At 42.9% G+C, this 23,278-nt stretch overlaps 1 protein-coding gene across 6 annotated transcripts in view; it reads right to left on the bottom strand.

The window, feature by feature from the left end:
- ERBB4 (erb-b2 receptor tyrosine kinase 4) overlaps positions 1–23,278 on the bottom strand; it is a 760,363-nt gene that overhangs the window by 175,969 nt on the left and 561,116 nt on the right. For all 6 annotated transcript variants that reach the window (XM_028704728.2, XM_028704741.2, XM_028704748.2 and 3 more), the window contains exons 8-12: positions 20,489–20,602; positions 15,258–15,384; positions 10,293–10,366; positions 9,169–9,259; positions 5,687–5,886 (exon numbers count right to left, since the gene is read on the bottom strand). In XM_028704728.2, coding sequence (XP_028560561.2) covers positions 5,687–5,886; positions 9,169–9,259; positions 10,293–10,366; positions 15,258–15,384; positions 20,489–20,602 — 606 coding nt within the window. The remainder of the gene's footprint in view (positions 1–5,686; positions 5,887–9,168; positions 9,260–10,292; positions 10,367–15,257; positions 15,385–20,488; positions 20,603–23,278) is intronic.

The following is a 23,278-nucleotide window of genomic DNA, read 5'->3' as shown; positions in this document are numbered from 1 at the left end:
CAGATCAAGTTAAAGGCAAATTAGGCAATTGCTTTGGGCATTATATTACCTGGAGAAACCCCAAAACTGTCTTGCTTCCTTTTCTAAGGCATTTTTAAAGCTCCTCCTGGAAATTTGACAAGGTAATGAACTTTCTTTCCCCAACAAAGACAAAATAAGTCCCTCTACATATATAAAGGACATAAGCATGAGAATAAACTTTCATTAAAAATCTTGGCTTGTCACTCTCTTTTATTAAAGGAAAGTTCCACAACAATATTACTCAGTAAATTAAACAAGTAGGAATAAAGTCAATTAGGCCACAAAGGTTTGTAAACATAATTGACTGAAGGTGTTTATGAACAAGCTGCACCTTTGCAAAATAGCACTGGAAATGTGCTACAAAGCACTTAGGTACTATTCAGTTCTCCCCTATTCACAGTAGTCTATTATTTCCAGTAATGGAGGAGTAAGAGTTGCAACATTTTCCTGAGCTGTTGCCTTATTCTGTCTGGAGTTGGGACCATCTCTCTCACTACACAAAAACAAGCCATGTGTGTTTTATTTACAACAGCACAGAGACTATAAGCTAGACCCAGCAAAAACCAGCTTGCAGCTTGCTCTGCAGCTTGTGGGTACGTTTTTAAAAGTTCTCAATGTCAAATGTTAGCTTTGACTTTCAGCCAATGAGACCATCCACAGGCAACACCTCTGCTCAGGTACAGTGCCCATTCTGTGTTTTGATGGTGCACCATGTCACCAGCACCAAGTCAATGCTAAATAGCAGTCATGAAAGAAATATCAAGTTTTCTTTCTTTAAAATAAGGGGATCCTGGTAATGGTTTCTGATATTATCCGTTCCTCATTATTGAAGTACAGTGGTGCCTCGCAAGACGAAATTAATTCGTTCCGCGAGTTTTGTCGTCTTGCGATTATTTCCGTCTTGCGAAGCACGGTGTCGGAAAAGTTTTGGAAAAGCTTCAAAAATCACCAAAGTCTTCAAAAACCTCAAAAAAGGCTACCACACCGCGTGCTATGAGTTGCTCCTTGAAGTCAAGTCGCAACTGTATTAACGGTGTTAAGAAAAAGGAAACAAACTTGCAAGACGTTTCCGTCTTGCGAAGCAAGCCCATAGGGAAAATCGTCTTGCGAAGCAGCTCAAAAAACAAAAAACCCTTTCGTCTTGCGAGTTTTCCATCTTGCGAGTTTTCCGTCTTGCGAGGCATTCGTCTTGCGAGGTACCACTGTATACTGAGGTCTAACTGAAAGTTAAAGATACTGATGACAAATCTTTCTCCATAGTTTCAGGTCACTTCCGTTCTCTCAGCTCTGCAAGTATAATTGATTTGTGGAGGGTGGTAAGGGAGGAGAACCCACAGTTCAATAGTGAGCATATACTTCCGACGCATAAGATTGCAGGTTCACGCTCTGGAACTTTCAATCAGAGTATCTCATGCAGCAAACTGAGGATGGGGTGGGTGGAATCACACCAGAGCAGGATGGGCACATGACCAGTTTTATAATGGATAATCCTATATGTAAATAATGCTTTAAATAAATAACATTCAAAGGGCTGCCGGGGCAAGTCCTCTACTTGAAGGAGTCCTCTGATTGAAGGGTCTGCTTGGTCAATGTTTAGTTTAAAGACACACACACACACACACACACACACACACACACACACACACAAAACTGTTAAAAGGGAGAACAGTGGTGCAGCCTGTGAAGTTGCCCATCAACAGTTAGCACACCAGGACGCTAACTGAGCAGGCACACAGAGGCCACTCTCTTCCCCTCTATAGTGAGATGCACTGTTCTTCTGAGTAAGTTGCAGTAATAATGCCTAAAGTCCATCTACACACATCAGGATACACAATTTCTATGCAGGTGTATGTCCTCGTATGTCCTCTTATTTGATTTTAAGGGGTTTTTTTGTTTGTTTTGGAGGTGCCTGAGATCCCAAAAAGATGGCAGCAGCCAAGGCAGACGGTGGTAGGCTAAACAGACCAAGAACCTAACTCAGCTCAAGGCCACTTTATAGGCTTCTCTTTCCCCTGTATATCTAGGTTCAGGCAACCAAATAACTACACCCCCACCCTGAAATCTCTCCACATTCCTTAAATTCATCCCCTCAAGGGTTCTGGGACTCCCTGAGGTTACAGGTGTGTATTTGTGGAAATAAGAACTTAAGCTTCACTATCAGTTATTACAGATGTTTGCGTATGCGTTTGGAGGGCATTTCTCTCTGTAAACATCTTTGAAGTTAGTCTCTCTGGACTGGATTGAATTTCCATCATATAAGGCTGACTGCTTTGTGGTACAGCTTTCATTTAAGGGTCTAGATATACATTAAAGGGCCATGATTGATGCTAGTTCTCAATGATTTTTAATAAGAGATCTGAAGCATTTGTGCTTCAAAATAAAGATTAATAGTTTTAAATAGTTTGTAGGCAAGTTCAATTAAGCACAGAATCATAGAATCGTAGAGTTGGGGGGAACCCCAAGGATCATCTAGTCCAACACTCTGCTATGCAGGAATCTCAACTAAAGTATCCATGACAGATGACCATCCAACCTCTGCTTAAAAACCTCCAAGGAAGGAGAGTCCACAACCTCCTGATAGAGTCTGTTCCACTGTCTGACTCTATCAGACAGATAATCTGCTCTTACTGTCAGAAAGTTCTTCCCGATGTTTCTCTCCTTTCTTGTAACTTGAAGCCATTGGTTTGGGTCCTATCAGAGAAAACATGCTTGCTTCATCTTCTATGTGACAGCCCTTTAGACATTGGCTATCATATCTCCCCTCATCTAGGCCAAACCTCCTCATACTGGCCAAACATCCCCAACTCCCTCAAAAGGCTTGGTTTCCAAATCCTTGATCATCTTGGTCACCCTCCTCTGCACATGTTCTAGCTTGTCAATATCCTTCTTAAATTGTGGTGCCCAGAAATGGACACAGTACTCCAGGCAAGGATGGAGTGGTACTATTACTTCCCTTGATCTGGGCACTATACTTCTGTTTATGCAGCCGAGAATGGCATTAGGGTTGTTGTTGTTTTTCCCCCTGCTGCATCACACTGGTGACTCGTGTTAAGCTTGTGGTCTACACACATGGAAGGCACTGCAGAAAAGGCCTGTACTTGTGCTGCCGTCCTCCAGACCTCTCATAGAGGAGGCACAAGAAGAAGGGCCTCTGATGATGATTTCAGGGTCTGGGTAGGTTCATATGGGTGAGGTGGTCACTGAGGCCTTCCTGGTCGGTCACTACCAGTTCAGACCCCAAATGCACATATGAGAAATAATTTATTTATTTATTGTGCCGACATGCATCATTTTACTTTTGTTTACATTTAATTACATTGGCCATTTTACCACCCATCCACTCAGTTTGGAGACGTCGTTTTGAAGCTCTTCACAATCTCTTTTTGCTTTAATGACTGAAAAAATTAGTATCACCAGCAAAAGTGGCCACCTCACTGCTCACTCTAGATCATTTGTGAAGTTCAAAATCATAGTACTGATCCTTGTGGGACTCCCCTTTCTATACATCTGCATTGGGAGAATTGTCCATTTATTCCTACTCTTTGCTTCTTGCAATTTAACCAACTCGTGATTCACAAGAGGACCTCTTCTCTTGTTCCTTGACTGCTAAGCTTTCTCAGGAGTCTTTGGTGAGGTACTTTGTTGAAAGCTTTTTGAAAGTCTAGGTACACTGTGTCAGCTGGATCACCTCTATCTATATGCTTGTTGACACTCAAAGAAAGGCTTGTGAGAAAGGACTTTCATATGCTGCTGCCTTTTTCAGGCTGTTCAAACTGCAGATGCTTCTTTGAAATCACTAACAATAAGATGAAATCTTCATCAAGTCACTTTCCCCCCCCCCCCCTTTGAAGATCTGAATGCAGGCACCTAGTAAATGTAGTTTGAAATATTTGTGGCTCTTCCACTCATGTAAGAAGCTACTGCATCTCTATATTTAATGGAGGGTTCCAAAATGCTCAATGAATGTGATCCAACATAGTGTCAATCAGATATCCGTGATGAACTGCCATATGTGAGGAGACTCCGTCTACCTAAACCAGCTCACGGACCTTGGAATTCAAATTCTAAATGTGGTAGTGTCCATTCTCAGCCTGGCCCCCAAATGCCCAGCCCTTTGACCAAGGCAATCACAGCCTGGCCGTTGCAGCTAAGAGGCAGGGAGTCCATGAAGTGATCAAAGAGAAGATGGAAAGTCCAACAAGGAGAAAGGAGGATAACCTGACAGAAGATACAGCCCATTTTGCTGTTGGACCCTCTGCTAGCAGCATAATAACTCCTGGCAAAAATGTTGTCTATCATTTTTGGGTGAAAAGCACAGGAATATTCGACCCATCCTAATGAGAAAACTTGTGTTTTTAAATAAAGCAGAAGGGGTTTAATTGAATAACGCTATTAAAGATCTATGAATCCAAATTCAAATTTTAAATCCTGCCCCCAACACTCACAAATAATTCCTCTAAAGACACCCAGTCCTTCTGTGACTTCAAAACAACTAAGCCAGTGGCAGCTTAGGGGCTGTGACCAGCTGCAGTATTCAGACAGCTGGCAAGGCCAAGGCACACCTAAAGCGCCCCAGGGGCTGATGCCTACATTGCTGCCCATTGGCACTGCAGCTAGCATGAGCCACCTTGGCAGCGCTGCACCCACTCCCCTTAGAGGGGCTCACCTGATGTGGTACTGCTGGTACTGCATTGCAGGAGATATAATAAAAGTAGCTGCCTGCCACTGACTGGGGACGAGTAAGTGCTTTGCTCCACTTCCAGTGGCACTGGCTTCATATGCTGGGCAAGTCCATATGGGGAGAGGGGGTGACTGACACATTTGAGCTCCATGTGGCCTAAATTGTGATGGTTGGCAGCAGCAATTCCTACAGGGCCCTGGGGATTCTGAGGGCGTAGCTGCGACGCTGAGGGCTTGGCTCACTTACCTTTCCTCCACTCTCTCAAGGCATGGTCTGAGCACCCCCTTTTTTGTTCTGGAGCTTTCCCTGCAAAATCCCGCTCTTTAAAGCTCAAAGTCGAATTGACGTTTGCTCTGATTCAGCTTTAAAGAGCAGACTTTTGCAGGCAAAGTTCTAGAACAGAAAAAGAAAAAACTGCTTGGACACAGAGCATTAAAGCACAGACCTCTGCCTGGAAACAGGAGGGCAAAAGAGGAGGATAAGCTCCGACCTGCAGAGACACATTAGAAGGTACGTTGAGGGTGAAGTCCAAGGACAATGAGGAACAACGGGAAAGGCTCAAGGATATTGAAAGCCTTAGCCCATTAGTATATTCATGTCTGTGGTGTCACAGGCAATGTACATGCAGCATGTTTATATAAGTGCAGTTATCCTGTGATGGGTCTTCATGAAGATTGCTGGCTTGGGAAAGGGAGTGCTTTCCTGTGACATTCTCCAGTATATTTACTTAAATTGAAAGGAACCAGACTGCCACCTTTAACCTGAGTTTTACTTATACAATAATGCTGAATATTGGTGCAATCATTCAACGTGATGCCCTCTTCTATAAAACAGCAAATAATTAGTCTCCTAATGAGGAAAAATTAATTTATTCTATTAAAATATTGCTTCTGTGTCATTACCAAAACAATAGGTGCTTTGTTTATTTCTGTACTGGTTGACAAGCTTCCATATTCTTCAAAATGCAAGGAGAATAATACTTACTGCAATTTTCAGCCTTCTTATTTCTGTGGATCACAGTCTTTTGATTAGGAGTGCTGAAGAGACTGGTCCAGTTGATGGTGTGATAGTAGCACAAGTTACTATTGTCTGTTATGTAGATGTTGCCAGCACTGATATGCTTCAGGGACTGGAACTGTAGAGATCTAATTCCCTGCTGCTTGAGAATAAGCAAAGAAAGGCCACTGGAGGAGGAAACAAGAACAGAATAGTAAATAGGCACACAGAGATATATAGAGGCAGGCATATATTGTGAGAACTTGCTTTGTTGCTTAGATACAACTATCGCATGCAAGCAAAGGGCCAGAAATGGAAAAGATGGGAAAGTAATCTAATTTGAGCCCCTACTCTCCACGCTTTGACCCATCCAGAGTATAATGTGCCACAAGCAGAGAGCAAGTGCTAACACAGTGCGCAAAGCCACAGGTGCTCAAAGGTACAGAGCAAAGAACAGTCCAGATGTTTGAGGCAAGGCAGGTAGGCACAACACCTAAATACTAGCTTTGGGGAGAACAACATGATCAATGATTACTTGTTTATCCAAAGTGGAAAGTAGGGCATTAATGATGGCTTTTAAAAATTGCTCTTGGAATGCATAGGAATGTGATCATGTTGTGAAATGAATTGCAGCGGCCTCTGCAACCCTTGCTCCAATCACGATGAGATCCAACTGCAGAGTGTACTCATTCACTATTAGCGCACATAATGAATATTTTCCCCATATGACTGGGACAGAGAAAAGGCTCAAACTGACTGCTGTTGGCATCCATCTGTCTTGGGAGACAATCAAAGAGTGCACCTTTGGAGATGAAGACAAACTGTTGGAGACAAACTGCTGTGGCTGTAGAGGCCGATATGGGAGAGGCATGTTTTGTTGCAGCTGGGGCAGATGAAGGTGCCTGGTTGCGCTGTTGCAGATGCGCCATGTCATTTATTCTTTCTGCTCTCTTCCCAGCGGTCATTCCTTTTCTGATCGCTGCTGTGGATACATGACCTGACTGATGGTCTCCAGCTGTTGTGGTCGTCTGCAAGGGATTCCCACATAGCAGGGTTGACATTGCCAGCCTTCCTGTCATGTTTGCAGACATCTTTGTAACACAGAGTTTCTCTGCCAACGGGCTGGTGCCTGAAGCCAGCTCTCCTCAGAGCACGTCCTGGGGGATCCTGCCATCTTCTGTTCTGTGGACATGAGCAAGCCAGCACAGATGTCGCTGAGACAGGAGTGTGAACATGCTGGGAATGTGGGCTTGGAAGAGCACATCTTTGTTTGAGTCTCTATCCTGCCATGGGATGCCCAAAATCTTTCTGACACAGCACATGTGGAAGGTGTGGAGGTGTCGCTCCTGGTGGGCATAAGTTGCCCATGTCTCCCTACCATAGAGCAGCAGGCTCAAGAAGCAAGCTGGGCAGGGCTTCATCTTGGCATTGGTAGTTAGCATCACAGTCTCCCGTACCCTTTGGAAGAGGCAAGCTTTCAGAATATTTAGAATTAGCCAAATTGACAGATATAATAAGACAAAAACCAAAAAGTGAAGTGAAAAGGGAATGGAAGTGTCTAAACGAATACCTTAAAAGCCAAGGTTCGAGGACAGAAATCTGGCTGAGTCTGGAATAACCTTGTGAAGTGAAAGGATAAGAAAGAGGGATTTATATCTGGATGCTAGACTAGAGATGATAAGGAAAACAGGAAAACAGGAAGACACAAAGGAGGTGCTGTGGGATTGACGGAAGTCAATAATTGTTTTTCTTTTTTCTTTTTAGTGTTTATATTATTAACTTGTAAGATATGGATTTGTGGTGGGGTTTTTTGAATGTCGGTTTTTGTGTTTTGTGTATTGTTATTTTTCAATATTTTTCGTGGTGTTGTTATGTGGAAAATACTAATAAAATTTTCAATTATTAAAAATAAAAATAAAAATGAAGAGGCAAGCCATTGCCATAGTTGCCTTGCCAATACACTTGTCCAGCTCTGTGTCGATGGAGAGAATGCTAGTTATGGTGGAGCCCAGGAAGACAAATGCATCGACTACCTCAAGTGTGTGGTCACCAACACTAATGTTTGGAGCGCTGACTATGTCCTGACTGTGAACCAGTCATATAACTACAAATGTTTCACTGTTGACCATTGTTGAGGCAAATGTTAAGCAGAAAGGCCCCACGGGGCTTGAAGCAGAACCACTCTCTGTCTTGCCATCTTATTCAGGTGTGATGGAATAGGGGGCAATCATTTTTGATGTTTGGGTGTCTGTGTGTTCCATGAACATTCCCTTTGCCATCCTGCTTTCTTTCTAAAATGTCCAAGTGTGTGAGCTATCATTATCTTAAGAGACATGCACCCTCCCTCTCCGCCAGATTGCTTGGGTCTTTGAGGGCTTTATACCACCAGAGCCACATTCATAGCATATGTGTGTAAATGAAAGTCAAATTATTAATTCCAAAGAGATTCTCTGCTCCTTTGCTTAAGATGATGATTTTCTTGGCAGCCAGTCATTTTCGTAGCATCAAGCAAAAATCTTAACTGTGAAGTGGAGATAACTTTGTTGAAGTGGAGAGTCTAAAGTTTGTGAAGCTAAAGTAGTTTATGAGAAACCAGTACTCTGCAGATTTATTTGATATCTTAAAAAAAAAAACCCAAGGTAATTATTTTCCAGCTGTTCTTGATGAAAACCAATACCACAAAAGCCAGCACGAGACTGTAATTCAAATCTCAAGGTTTCACTGTTATTTATAATCTGCTTTGGCCATTGTTTACAACACATACAGAGCCCCTTGACTGATTAACTACATTTTGCTCTGTGGGCCATGGTATATATTACACAGATAGATTGTTTCACGCCCATTCTGTTTTGGTGTTCTCTCTCCCAACAGGAACTTTTCCTGTGCATCAGCTTTCATATCAGAACATGTTTCTTAAATATTCATATTCTGTAATGCCTGTGCAAACACCACTGTGATCTCTGGCATTTTTGTGTCCTTTTACTTTTTGTGACAAAAAATAATAATTCCATATCAGAACAATGAAAGACTGGTTCACACATCATACTGCGCTAGACTGTGGCTTAGAAAGAACATGTGAGCATGCTGGCTCTCAGAGAGAAGACTGCAGCTACTCTGCTCCTTCCTGGTCATTCGTGTGTTGTGTTGCGCTGCCCTGCCCTGAGCTAAGCCATGGTTCTGCTTAGTGTGGTGTCTGAACTCATAGTCCTGGTTTAGCTCTCCTGGACAAACCGTGAACCATGCATCCACTGATGTCCACACGTACCACAAGAGTTTAGCAAGGGGGCCTTCTCATGTACAGTTTAGATAGGTGTGCATGGGTATTTATGGGTATTTATGCATGAGGTGGGACAAAGATATTATCCAGACCCCAACACCATGCTCTGTGATAAATTTCTTTAATAAACTCAGTCTGTGAACATTGATTTTAAAAGTGAAAATGCTAAGAAAAACAAAACAGCTTAGCCCACCTGTATAGTGCTCTTCCACCGATAGTAACTAGGTTAGAAAACACACTGAAATCGGTCATGTTTTCAGGCCATGATTGTATATTCAGGAATCCTAAAGAGGATAAAACCAGAAATATTACAGAATTCCTCACTGCAGTCACAGCTTCACTACAGACTTGAAATCTGATCAGGCAAAAGAGCGGAAGGAAGGCCATGCCTGCCTAGCCTTGGAATTTATACCACGTTCTTTGGCATCTTGTGTGACAACACACGCCACTGCCCAGGAAGAGGAACCTGTGGCCGTCCAGATGCTGCTGGACTCTGACCCCCATCAGTTGATGGTCCGGTATGATGGGACCTGTAGTTCAGCAACATCTGGAGGGCCAGAGGTTCCCCATAGGCCATTTTGATTTCTGAGCTGAAGGGCCAAATAGTGCCCATCCCTCCTGTTCCATGTACAGAAAGTGAACTAACTGGCATTTGAACCTCCCCTTCATCCCTGGCAACTGGACAGTGTCCCTCAGCCACTGCCTTGCTAAGGAAGTGCAGACCAGGCCATAAAACACACAGAGCTCTGTCCTCTAACATCTTGGCACTGTGACCTGCCCTCTGGCACCTGCCGCCTGAGGCAACCACTCCATGCCCTGGGCTTCATCTGAGGAAGGCGTTTCATGGAGAGGTTTCCTAAACTCCTGTCTGGATGCTGGTCCCACAGCTGCACTGAGTTCCTTAGTAGCACAAGTTGACAGGGCATCATCCTGTGCCTTTTACCACATGCACTGAAATAGAGCATCCTGTCACTGAAACAACCGTCCTAAGGACATTGCCTTGATAAACCAGTGGATCAGTAGTAAGCTTTCAACACAGCCAGCTTAAAAGCACAGAGAAAGGGAATGATAACATTGTTGTTGATGATGAGGATAATAATTTGTATTTATATGCTGTTTTAAAATATTCAATCCACTTCACTTACAGCAATCACTACAACAATATTCACTGCCATCTTGTAAATTTATGGTTGAGGTAAAATTTGTACTACAAACCTCTTTTTCATGCTACACTGTTACCTCAGCTCATTTATGTAAGCAGTAGCTTTTCTAAAAAATGGAAAGCACAAATGATGTAGTATCATAATTGTAGGTTACCTGTTATCTCTCTCACTGTTTGAAAGACATTTAAATTCTGAGGGTCAATTGCTTCTATTGTGTGATAGGGGTCCCTGAAAGAGAATAACGACACATTGTCAAGATGTGAATATGGAAGAATGGTGAAGGATTCCCACCATATCCTGGGAGTAGAAAACTAGCTTTGCCTTTCTTCTTCCTGAAGTGGATGCCCAGGAGAGCACTGCTAACAGAGCTTAGAGCTCCCAACAGACGGATCACAGAGACAGTGACTTGACTGTCATTTTGGAGGAACCCCTAATATAGTAGGTCATTTCAATGTACTGTACACATTTTCTGGTTGTTATTTGGCCAAATGACCTGGTCATTTGTACACACTTCCTCTGAGGCCCTATCCAATTCCTTCTCCAGACTTTTTCAGGTATGGTGGAGAAAGTTAAGAGAACATGGGGGTGGCTGCTGGCAAGAGGCAGGATGGAGGCTCAGTGTGGAGGGGGAAGGAGGGAAAGGGGTGGCTGAGAGAGGGGAGAAGGCTTGTGTGTGGAGTCTGGAGACTCCAATTAGCTTGCAATAAGTCCTGGAAATAGTTTGGCTTATTTCCCAAGAGAATTTGAAGAAAAACCACTAGGACAAAATCTGAAAATCAAAAATGGAGGAAAGGTGGCTTGGTGGTGCACCTTCTGGAAAGAATATTAAAATTGGAAGAATGTGAGCAAGCATCCTTCTCTCTTTCCTTTCAGCTCACAATCTTGGCCACTGCACCGCAACAGTTCTCACTCTTTGCGATTAAGGTGTGGTTTGTTTTGAGAGCAGGACTTATGCCTCCTTTCAGTAAGCTTTGAACTGATTTGACACAGCCAGTCTTAAAAGCCAAAGACTCTTGTGCCAATTAAAGTAGGACACCCTGAAATAAAAAAAGACAAGCAAAAGCATCCTGTGAAAAGTGCACATCTATTTTTGGGGTGGGGAAGCCTTCACAGAAAAGTATGCAAATAAATGACTTTTATTAGCCTTTAGAGTCAGGCTCTACTTTTCTTGTACAAGCCTGTGATTATAGAAATAATAATAATAACACACTTGGAAGACTGTGAGAGGCACATAGTAGGCAACTCTTTTTCTGCCCTTCGGAAGTCCAGAAAGAGTATAGGAAACAGTTGGACAAGACTTGCAGACAGGACTCATGGACTCAGTTTTACATTTACAATTTATAGTGAGGTTAGCAGGAGGGAAATGGAATATTCAAAGAAAGCCCAAAGGATTAGCCAAATATTATACAATTAATTCTTGTGGTTTAGGCCTCCCTCACCCCCCACCATGGCTTACAATCTGTTTCATGCAACCAGGATTTATCCAGGATTATCGTTTTTAATTACACTTTCTGCTCAGTGTGAAGCTCCCAAGAAAGGACTGCCAGCGGAAAGGCGGGGGTCTGCTTCAAGGCAAGGCATGAAAAGTTCAAACCTGTGTGCACGTCTTTAGTAAAGGCACGGCATGACAGAGTGACTCAAATCGTGTTTTGCTGTGATGTCTGAACTCACAAATCCTGCAAACCAGACTTGGAAACCACAGTTTGAAGTGGGATTACAAGAAATGGCTTCTGCTAAGGACAGCTTGATGTGATTTCTTAATTTACACACTGTATTTACCATTGTTACTTTGCCACAGGAGAATAGTGTACCATAAGCAGAATGGTGTGGCTGGTGAGCAGATGGAAAATGAAAGTAGCTTTAAGCTAAGGGTGCCTGTCAAATTCACTTCAGCTGAATACCTGCAGAACTTTCAGAGTTCCAGATTACCTGGTCTTGTTCTGAAAGTGGAACTGATGCACTAGGAAACATACGGTATACTGTTCCATTCAGAGCACCATACACAGGTGGTATATTTCTTTCCTTCCTTTTCACTCCTTTACATTAACAGTGTGTAGGTTCTCCACCTAGATATAATGCCTCAACAAGAAAACATTGATTTGCCTTTAGGTACAGTTGATTCAATTTTTTTTTCTAATGAGGTACCCCCAGAATACAGCATAAAGCACAGCACAAAAGAATATTGATGCATTTATGCATACAAGCACACCAAGGTTGGTTTTTATTCTGCCCTTTCAATATGCCCATTTGCATTGGCAACAGAAGGGGAGAACAAAAGAACCTGGATGTTGTGGTAAACTGTGCAACTCCCAGCTCCATAATTTTAGACTTTTCCCAGTTAAAAAGAACACAAGGAGTGCAGCATGGAGCAGAGTGAACCCACAGAACAATAAAGTAATGGTAAATCTGCTCATCCTTAACCTAAACCAAAGTTTGCCAGTATGTTTTGAAGTTCAAACAATAGGTTGGGTTTGAGACTATGGTTAGCACTGCAAACCAACAAATGACAAAAACATGAGTGACAACCTATAGCATCACCAGTGAAGTTTGCAGAGCTTACAATAATTTCAGCAAAAACTGCAGTGATCAGATATATTACTGTATTAAATAACAGCCCCAGGATTAGCCTGAACCAAGTTGGCAGAAGCACTGGATTTGCACAGATCTGACCTTGCCACTGCCTCACTCCTCTCCCTCTCTGTCCCAGCATGCAGCAGTGACTCAGCTTGCGGGACCTTTTACAACTTCTAATTTCTCTGCTTTACAAACGTTGTGTGGAACCAGCCAAGAACCCAAATGAGTACCCTGAGCATGTTTATGGAATCGACCAAGAATGATCATCCCTGCTCCAAATCTAATAATCCCGCGGCCTGACAGTAGCTGATGGAGCACATTGAAATTAGTGGCATGAAAGGGGCTTTGAAGCATGGTATAGGCTAACTTTGTCCATGTATATATACTTTTGATACTGAAGATAGAAATTTGAACATTGGGGTTAAAGGCATGTTCTGCTATCCTGAGGGAAACTCCCTGCCTAATGAATGAACTAGTAGATTATGGTTGTGACCAGTGCTATTTTTCTAGAAAAAGAGGTGCCGGAACTCACTATGAACACCTCCCTTGTTCTCTTAGAATGGCAATGGTGCCCACCTGAGAGGGGCCAGAACTGAGTTCCAGCAAGTTCTGGCTGAAAAAAAGCCTTGGTGGTGACTCTTCTTACAAAGAAGTGCAGGAAAATAAATTTGTGGTACATTACATCATTCACATTCTTCTGCATTATAGTGATGTGAAAGGCCTCTCTTTGAGAGCAGGGGGAGCCACTTCCAATTAGCATAAACAATTTGGGTTAGATGGGCAAATAATTTAACTTGGCATAAAGCAGCCTCCTAATGTTTCAAGGCTGCCTTCCATTTAATAAGTTTAAATATATATTGATATTTTTTTAACATTAGCTATTAAGTGAGTCCCTAATATTATATACTAGAAAGTTCCCTATTATTTAAATGTTGAATAACAGAGTTAATCCTGAATGCAAGAATATGTTCAAATACTCTAAATTAACATTATGAACAGCTAATATATATTCCAGGTTACCATTTTACACTGTCAACTTTTAATAATGTGCAGTTCAGTTGTACTTTCCTTATAACTTCAAGCTTGCACATAAACTTCATAACAATAATATTTTAAAGACCAAATTTAAATAATTTTAATCCCCTCTAAAACATATGATTTAAAATATTGCTTTAATGTGATGCTGGCAGTATATTAGGAGTGATGCTCTTTCAGGAGCTGGAGGGCACGTGACATTTTGGACACAACAAGAAGGGCTGCATGTAGGAGATCTGTATGCCTGACAACAGTGTTACACTTATTTTGTTGAAATGGCTCCACTACGTTTTCGACCCATCTGCCTTAAAATTCAACTCGGTTAATTCCTAAAATTAATTTCAGATTAGGACATGTACAATTGGATGTTGTTTGCAGTTTGCACCCACCCCACATTCTCTACTTACATGTTACCAATGCACAGTAGTGCATAGCCACACTGATTAAATCAGCACAAAAAGGCATCATTATGTGATCGCATGATTAAAATAGGATTCCTTTTTGCACAGTGATGTAATCAATGCACATGGGCCCTGATGCACATTGGTAAACTATAAGGGGGGGGGGACTGAACACTGAAGTAAACTTCACATGCCCAGTGGTCTGGGGAAAAAATTAGGAAATCAAATCAACATTAAAAATGACACATTGTTAGCACAATGCCACTTTGGAAACAAGATTAGGTAATCTGGAAACTCAAAATCTGGAAACTAATTTGGATGGGAAAATATTCAGAAGCATCCCTAGATGACAGGCCAGAACAAAGGAACAGAGGGCTCCTCCAGACATGCCCTTGCAGACCCGACCTCAACCACTGAATCAGAGTTTTCAATCGAGTTTCCCCCCCAATTTATTGCTAATGTACAGGTTTTCCAACGGAAAGCAGAGAGGCAATGGCACAACTGCTTGAACTTGTGCTTTCTAAGTACAGAATAAGTGTAAGTCTGGATGAGTCCAGAGAGATAAAAACAGGTGGAACTTGCATTGATGCTCCAAATGTTTATTTTGTTCATAATGCAGCATGCAAGAAAGGCAAGAACTGAAAAAAGGCAATAAGCTATTGTAAGTCCTTGCATGCCCTCTATAAGCCCCTTTATCTTCCCTGAGACTGGTCAATAAGTTTCCCACCACAGCATTCATTCATTCATTCATTCAACATGGGCTCACATTGTGCCTCAGCAGTCTTGGTCAGGTTTATCAAATTCTACAGACAGAAAGGCAAAGGCCGTGCTAGCAATGAGCAGAACTTGGATTTCAACCCCACTATCTAGAAGTCAAAAAGCCCCTTTAGACATTACTGTTATGTCATAGGAGCCCATCCTCTATACCACCAGAAAATTTGGGCCAACCTGGAAAGAGCACAATACACAGCTCCATCTCATACAATTCTCAGAAGAAGCAATGCTGGCCTGATAGTCCATCCCAACATTTAGGGACCAAAAAAGTGAAAATGAACAAACTAGGTGGGTCTGTTACTAAGATGCAGCATGTTATAATTATCTGCACTCACCCATGAATCCCAGTGACAAGGAAGATAAGGTTCCCATTGATCTTGGTACAGTTGACAAATTTGTCAATGTTGCTGGAGTCTACCGTTTGGGCATACATCAAACTTCCTGTACCGATGCCATCACATGCTGTAAAAATAAACAACTTTGTAAAAATATGCATTCATATATTTGGATCTCTTGTAAATCACTGAGTGCATTACGCCATTGTGCTTGCGCTGGCTTTAAATCAAGAGGCAGCGGGGAAGGGTAATTAATCCTGTTTTCCAGGAACTGGGCTGAGAGCAAGGAGCGTCTGTCCATCTCAGACTGAGGAGCAAAGATCAGTCATAGAATGCTGACACTCTGTGAAGCTACAGGTTCAAGTGGAAAGAAAACCCTCCCATAGATCTATGGACAGCAGATTATATATGAGACGTAGTTGAAGATAATATTGTAGAGGAGCTGAAAGGCCATGTGGAAGCAGGCTGGGAAATCCCTCATGCAAGGACAAAGGGCAGGGAGACAGATAGCCTGCAGGCCGTGAGAAAGGAAATAAGATAGGAAAGGGATTTGTGTTCTGAGAAGCCAAGGAGATAGGGATGACTAAATTTCATATGCTGATGAAATCACAGGCATCTAAAGTCATCTATTTCCCCAGATTGTGACCAGCATCTCCCTTCCTTGTGGGTGCATTTTAATTTCAGGTGTTTCAGAAATTTCCATTTGAGTCCTACCTATTTCACTCTTGAAGCTGATGAGGCTGTTAGAGTAGCCTAACAGGCCATTATTATTTTTAAACTGCCTAAGTGTCTGTGCTCTGTACATATGGAGCATATGGAGTGTGTGTTTCAAGGATTTTTATTTTTTTATGGCAGCAGTGCTAGGAGTCTGATCTGATGTTCAAATGCAGTGATACCAACCATGCGGGAGAAAGCAGAAAGCCTGGCAGGTGAGCACCACCAGAACCATGTGCTACCTCTAAAAAGGAAGGAACTCAAGCCTAGGCAATGGGACCTGGTTAATATTAATTTGTCCTACTTCCTAGCATGGTTTACTACTTACTTTTCTCTTTCTGTTTCTCTGCTTTACAAAGGCTAAGACGAACCAACTAAAGAACTGCCCCTTGCCTCAAATATTTCTTTATAAAATTGTTCCGGAAAGATGCCTCTTACCTAGAATAAAACTACAATGGTTCATCGTGACAAGCCCAGCAGCAGCCATGTGATCAGCTAAGATGCTCAAATCCATTTTGTTACATTAGAGATCTAAATATGTATGTCTGTATAGAAAAGTGTTAGGTCACAAAAGTTAAAACTTATTTTAAAGCCACTTGGATTGGTTGAATGCAGGGTAGCCGATGCCTGTGCATGCATAACCTAGGTCTATGCACATTTGTCTGTGTTCACATGAGCCTAACCAGATGTTGCAGGCAGATGTGACACACCTACCCTGTTCACATATAATGTGGTGAGCATGGCTACACATACACAGTCTACCAACAAGGTGCCCTTCAGATGTTATGGACTAAAGGTCCCATCACTTCTGCTCGTTGGTCCCCCTTCTCCTCTGCTGTGCAGTTCCCCCCAAGCCCCCTAAGCCTGATCTGGGTTTCCCCACAACTCTCCAAAACAGGTTTAGTTTGTGAAGAGTTTCCCACAGGAGGAGAAGAGGAGGAAAGTCCCACTGTGCAAGCAGACCTCATTCCACATGCAACAGCTTTGTTGAATCCTGTCATGCTCAGAGCAGACCCTGAATGGGCTTCTGTTACCTGTCCATTGGTTTCAATGGGTCTAGCTCGAGTATGCCATAGTTAGACATCACCCGTTGTAGTTCTGTAGACAAGCTAGATGCTGGGAAGGCAAAGTGCCAAGGTACAGTTGCTGTCACTAGAGTCTACACGTTTCTCCTCTGTATTCCTTCTTCTGCTGCATGAAAAAGGAATTATCTGCCCCTGGAAACCTGAGTCCCAGAACACCTTCCTGTTTCACAGTACCTGGATCAGAAAAGCCAAACATGACACCACTAATAAATGGGACCAAGTTCTCCTTCGGGTGCATCTGGGCTGGGCTGCTTGTATCTGCAAGCAGGGCTCATATAATTCCTCCATACCAAGATATTCCGATAGAAAACTACACACCAAGGAGAGGAATCTTAGCAAAAGGGAGAGGACAGGTGTAGATCGCATACTTAGCATGCAAAAAATACCAGGCTTTCAGGCACCAGCGTTGGATAAGACCTCTCCTGAGCTGAGTAGGCCATACTGGGCCATACAAATCACTGATGTGAATCCGTATAAAACAGCTTCTTATGTTCATATATAGCATTCCCCTTAATACTGTAGTTCTTTTTGTATAGCCATGGCAGTTAAATGGGGAACATTCATTTATGCAAGATCCCACCTGCAGTCTCTAAGTACTTTAGCCCATATATAGCTCTGCCACCTGGGTGAGAACTGGGTCAAAGAAGTATGGCTATAAAAGGTTTTTAAGGTCCTCAAGCTAAATATTAGAAATGATCTATACCAGTAAGCATTATGATACATTTCAGAGCATGCTGATACCAAAAGTCCTTTTGAAAAACAAAAACAAAAAACGAATCTGAAGCTCCTATTAAAAGCCTGCACATTTCTTTAACCTCCACAATTGGGTTTTCCTCTGCGGTATTTTACCATGGAAGACATAAAACTAGGCTAAAATAGGCATATTCCTTCCATGAGAGCTAACACAGCTTAATGTTGTGTGGATGTCTAAAAAGAAATGATTTTATTACATGGATATGGGTATATAGCCTGTCTTCTTTTTAAAGCTTGGAGTAGATAACATTTGTTATCTCCTTCACTTCCATATCTCAGTTCAGGAAGCAGGTAAATGAAGATGGATTAACACCGTTCAATAAATCCCCAATGGTTAGGGTTTGAAACAAGCACGCTGAATCAATGACACTTTACATATATGGGAACTGTATTGCATACATGGAAAACACAAAGTTTACCTCAATGGCAGGGGCTTAAAATCCCAGGAAGCTAACACAATTTCAACAGGGAATTTACTAGTTCTGTAGGAAGCCACTCTGGCACCTGTGACATTCAGACCTTCAAAATTATGTACAGGCGTTGTTATGAGTTGTATTGGGGAGCCTCAGGCGTCTTAGACTTGGGGGCCAAACAGATCTGCTGCCAAATTCCTATGAAGTTTCTGAGTGGGGAGCAATTTAAAGCACAGCTTGGGAGAAGGCTGAGATGAACAATCTCCATCAGCAAGCAACCTCCCTTCACCCCTAAAGCCTAGTTTTAAAAATATTTTCTCCCCACAGTTGTGCTCCAAAACTGGAAGTAATCCCTGCTGGGGTGAAAATGGCTAAAAATAGCAGTTTCTGGTGGGAGGCTACAGATGGAGGGAGGATTCAATTCACTCACCTGTGCTGCATTTTACATGCCCTCCACACCACCATTTTGTTGGGAACAAGAAAAACCCGGGTTGCTATTATGCCCAGTTGTATTCTGACACCCGTACTCTAAAGATAGAAGAGCTCTCTGGTTATATCCTTCTGCGTGGGCAGGGTTGTATCCTCCAGTGCTGGGGTGGCTAACTGTAAGGTAAAGGTAAAGAGACCCCTGACAACTAAGTCCAGTTGTGGACGACTCTGGGGTTGAGGCACTCATCTCACTTTACTGGCCGAGGGAGCCGGCATTTGTCCGCAGACAGCTTCTTGGTCATGTGGCCAGCATGACAAAGCTGCTTCTGGAGAAACCAGAGCAGCGCACGGAAACGCCATTAACTTTCCTGCCGGAGCGGTACCAATTTATCTACTTGCACTTTGACGTGCTTTCAAACTGCTAGGTTGGCAGGAGCTGGGTCTGAACAACAGGAGCTTCGAACAACAGGAGCTTCACAGGGATTCGAACTGCCAACCTTCTGATCGGCAAGTCCTAGGCTCAGTGGTTTAGACCACAGCACCACCCGCGTCTCTAACTGTAGCCTTACATATTTTGTTGGGCTCCCACCAGTCCCAGCTCAGCCAATGGCCAGTGATGATTGAAGCTGTTTTGACAACCTTATTTATTTACTTATTAAATTTGTATACCGCCCGAGATCTCAGGGTGGTTCACAACATTAGAGGGACACAGATTAGCCAACCCTGTTCTAGCCTATTGATCTTCAAGAGGTGGGTTATGGACTGGCTGGATGCACCAGAGTGGTGGGAGGCACTGCATGGGAACCCCCAAGGGAAGAAGGCTCAGAGCCAGGGGATTGGACAATGTGAGGTCAGAGGGAGAAGAGGGAGCAGACTGAGAGGAGGCTGTGTCAGAAGCAGAAGAGGTAACAGGGTTTAGTGAGCAGGATCAGGCTAGGGCAGAGAGCAGCCCAGAATCAGAGTCTGGAGAGGAGGGGAGCCAAGAGGCAGAGATGAGTCAGGCTGATGAGGAAGCCAGGATTTCTCGCCCTCCTGCGATGGGCAGGTCCTGTCTCCCAGAACATGAAGAGGAATGAAGAGGGAGGAGCAAAGAGAGACCAGACAAGCAGCCTCAGGTTGCTGGGAAATGACCTGGGGGAGGAGACACCTTAGAGAGTGGTGGGAAGGCCTTCAACTCTCACATCTGCCTCATTGCAACCAGACCTACTGGGAAGAGCTGCTGTGATCACTTGGCCTGAGCTTTTTAGTTAACTTCACTGACACATTGTGAATTATTGCTGTCTTGCTCCCAACTCTCACCTTGACACTTATGGACCAACTGTGGCACTATTCTCTCCCCGCCCCCCCCCCCCATTTTTTTTCCTGAGGAAGGAGGCCTCCTCCCCCTCTCAACTCAAATACTGGACATGCACTGCTGCTGCGCTGCTTCATGTCTTCCTTGCAGGGACAAGGGGTGGAGGCACAGGGGAGCAATGTACACACAAAAGAGAAAAGGTTCACAATGCAGTTGCCACCTTTGGGCTAAGGTCAAGCTTTGCACCCTCCCTAGCTCAGAAGTGGGTCCCGTGTTTCAGGCTGGGAATCCAAGTGGGTTTCAGCTCTTGAAGAACGCTACTCTAGTGGGCTAAATGAGGAAACACCTTATGACAGGATCTCCATACCTGCCACCAGACTGCCCACAGAGATCAGTATCCCAGTTCCAAGGAGAGCATTCATAGCCTGCCCCATACTGCATCCAGGTTTCACTAGTTTCATGCCATTTCCAAATTAGTTCCTTGCTTTATGTCATGGCAATGCACAGCACACAAGGTCAGAAGTATAATGAAGAGCAGCCTACCTTTAGGGCAAATGTCAGTGCATGGTTTACATGTCTTAATGCCGTTTTCTTCAACTTCCATCTTGGGGCTGGGACAGGCACGCACACAAGAGCTGATATCAACTACAAAGTTATCTAGAAGGAGGTAAAAAAAGAGGAAAGTGTATTATTGAAAAGAAAACCATCTACAAGCATCACACAATGGATATTCTGAGCATCCCTTTTTAAAACAGAGAGGTGTTGGGGAAAATGGGATGTGGGTCCCTCTTTTCTGCTACTGCATTCAAGATTCATTTTTATGTATTTGTCTCAGAACTGCATTTTATCTTTTGAAGTTTTCTCTAAGCTCACATTCTCCTGTATCCCTGTTGCTTTATGTTGTTGCTAATTTCAACATTCTTTAAAAGTTTCATTTCCCTTGAGATGCTGATGCTGTAACTCCATCTTAATGAGGTTTGTATTCTGGAAAATGTTTGAAATGTTATTTTAGCATCAAAGGATACACGGTCACAGCCAAGCTGGTATACCAACCACTGGATAAAATAAAAGATGCTTTGAATTATCTCAGTCTTATGCTCATACAGACAAAAAAGAAAGAAAGAAAAGAAGGTATCTAGATATTCAATTTTGTAGATAATGGCAATTAAATTTCAAAACAACGACCAAATGGGAATGTATATTTTTAGGCATACTAAATGTGGGATTCATTTCCACAACTAGTTAGCAAAATGCTGCTCTAGTATAAAAAAATAATAATAAACTTATGTATATATATATATTTTTAAGGTAAAGGTAAAGGGACCCCTGACCATTAGGTCCACTCGTGGCCGACTCTGGGGTTGCAGCGCTCATCTCGCTTTATTGGCCAAGGGAGCCGGCATACAACTTCCGGGTCATATGGCCAGCATGACTAAGCCGCTTCTGGCGAACCAGAGCAGCGCACGGAAACGCTGTTTACCTTCCTGCCGGAGCGGTACCTACTGATCTACTTGCACTTTGACGTGCTTTCGAACTGCTAGGTTGGCAGGAGCAGGGACCAAGTAACAGGAGCTCACCCCGTCGCGGGGATCCGAACCGCCAACCTTCTGATCGGCAAGTCCTAGGCTCTGTGGTTTAACCCACAGCGCCACCCGCGTCCCATACCTTTTTTTACTTAACCACAAATCATTACAACTAACTGTCAAAGTTTCCCCTGATTCTAGCTTACTATGCTGGTGCCGACAAAGCACACCAGGCTCTGGGATCCATGGTAATATGAAGATATTGTACAGCAAGCCAGATCATTGGTTTGTCTAATCTAGTACTCTCTGCTCTGACTGGCAGTGCCTCTTCTAGCTTTTTAGGCAGGGATTTTTTCCAACCTTACAATGAAATACCCCTTTTACTGGAAATGACAGGGATTGAACCTGATGTATGCAAAACATATGTCTAAAGCTGCTTCACATAACTAGGATAGCACCTTGTACTTCTTGCACCGTTAATAATTAGGTAGAAGAGGGGATTTCAGCAGGTGCTGCTTGCCATGCAAATGTGGCCTAGTGTTGAGAGTGTCAGCCTAGGACTGGAAAGACTCAGCTTCAAATGGGTAAGGAAGCTCTCTGAGTGGCCTTGGCCAGCCACTATCTCCCAAGCTAACTTGCCTCACAGGGTTGTTGTGAATAAAAAAATATATGAGGGACAGAATAATGGGCACTGCCTTTCGCTCAGTATTCAAAACTCCCATTGTTCTAGGTGCATTTTGCGACAGGGAATTTCATTACTGCGAGCAGTTTCTCAGCTCTGGGCGCTGTACTGCGCCTAAGATTTCAGATTAAAACTGCAGAGCGGAAGGAAAGGAGAACCTTTTTCTGTCTCCCCACTTCCAGCTACTATCTAAAGACTGGAGAGGAGACCTTCTCAAGAATATTAGGGGGGTGGGCAGGGGAAGGACTAGACCACGTGAAAAATGAACATAATAATTTAGCTGTAGTTCCTTCATTTTCAGCTTCGTATTCTTGTTATAAAAAACTGAGCCTGGACATTTCATTGTTGCACCCATAACCTAGATTTAAGGTGCCATTTAGCTCCTAGCTTTCATATCTCAGTTTCTAGCACTGCTTTCACTTCTTGGATATTATTACAGTACATGCACCATACTTTTTTGCTTGTAGCATGCTCAGAGCTACTTATATCAGAAAAAAAATGCAACACAACAATGAAATTGGGAAAGATTGTCAAGAAAGAACAATTTCACACATAATATGCACATCATTCAGTGACTACACTGAAAGGCACTGTGTGTGATTGCAGGTGCTGTGAAAAAACTGGGTTGTTTGTTTTGCAATGTCCATTTCTACACATCTATTCCATCACTTAAGTCAATAGACAATTATACTAGCCCATCCTTAAGAAACTCCCTTACACAGATCCCCCCTCAATTTCTTTAATTGATGTTTAAAAGATTGTACCCTTAAACCCCAAAATATTCAAATATCAAGTATATGTGATCCCCTAAGATGTTATTGAAATGAGAACATATAAAGGGTTGTTTGCATGCTTTCACGTTACATCCACTTGCGCAGGCCTACGCAGCAACAGAACATGCTAAATGCTCTGGCAGTGTGATAATGCTTGCCATCTGGCCTCAGGGGGTCAGAAGAAATCATCATTAGGATCTATCAGAAAGACATTATTTCAGCCACATACTCTGCACTACTCCCACTGGGAACAGTCCATATAAATAGTTTTAGTAATCCAGTTTAACAGTCTGTACCTGAAAGGCATTTATGGTGGAGTACTTTATATTTTCAACTGACTGAAACCTCCTTGGTA

Source organism: Podarcis muralis, chromosome 1 (genome assembly GCF_964188315.1).
Source record: "Podarcis muralis chromosome 1, rPodMur119.hap1.1, whole genome shotgun sequence".
NCBI lineage: Eukaryota > Metazoa > Chordata > Lepidosauria > Squamata > Lacertidae > Podarcis > Podarcis muralis.
This window is presented reverse-complemented; position numbering and strand designations above follow the sequence as displayed.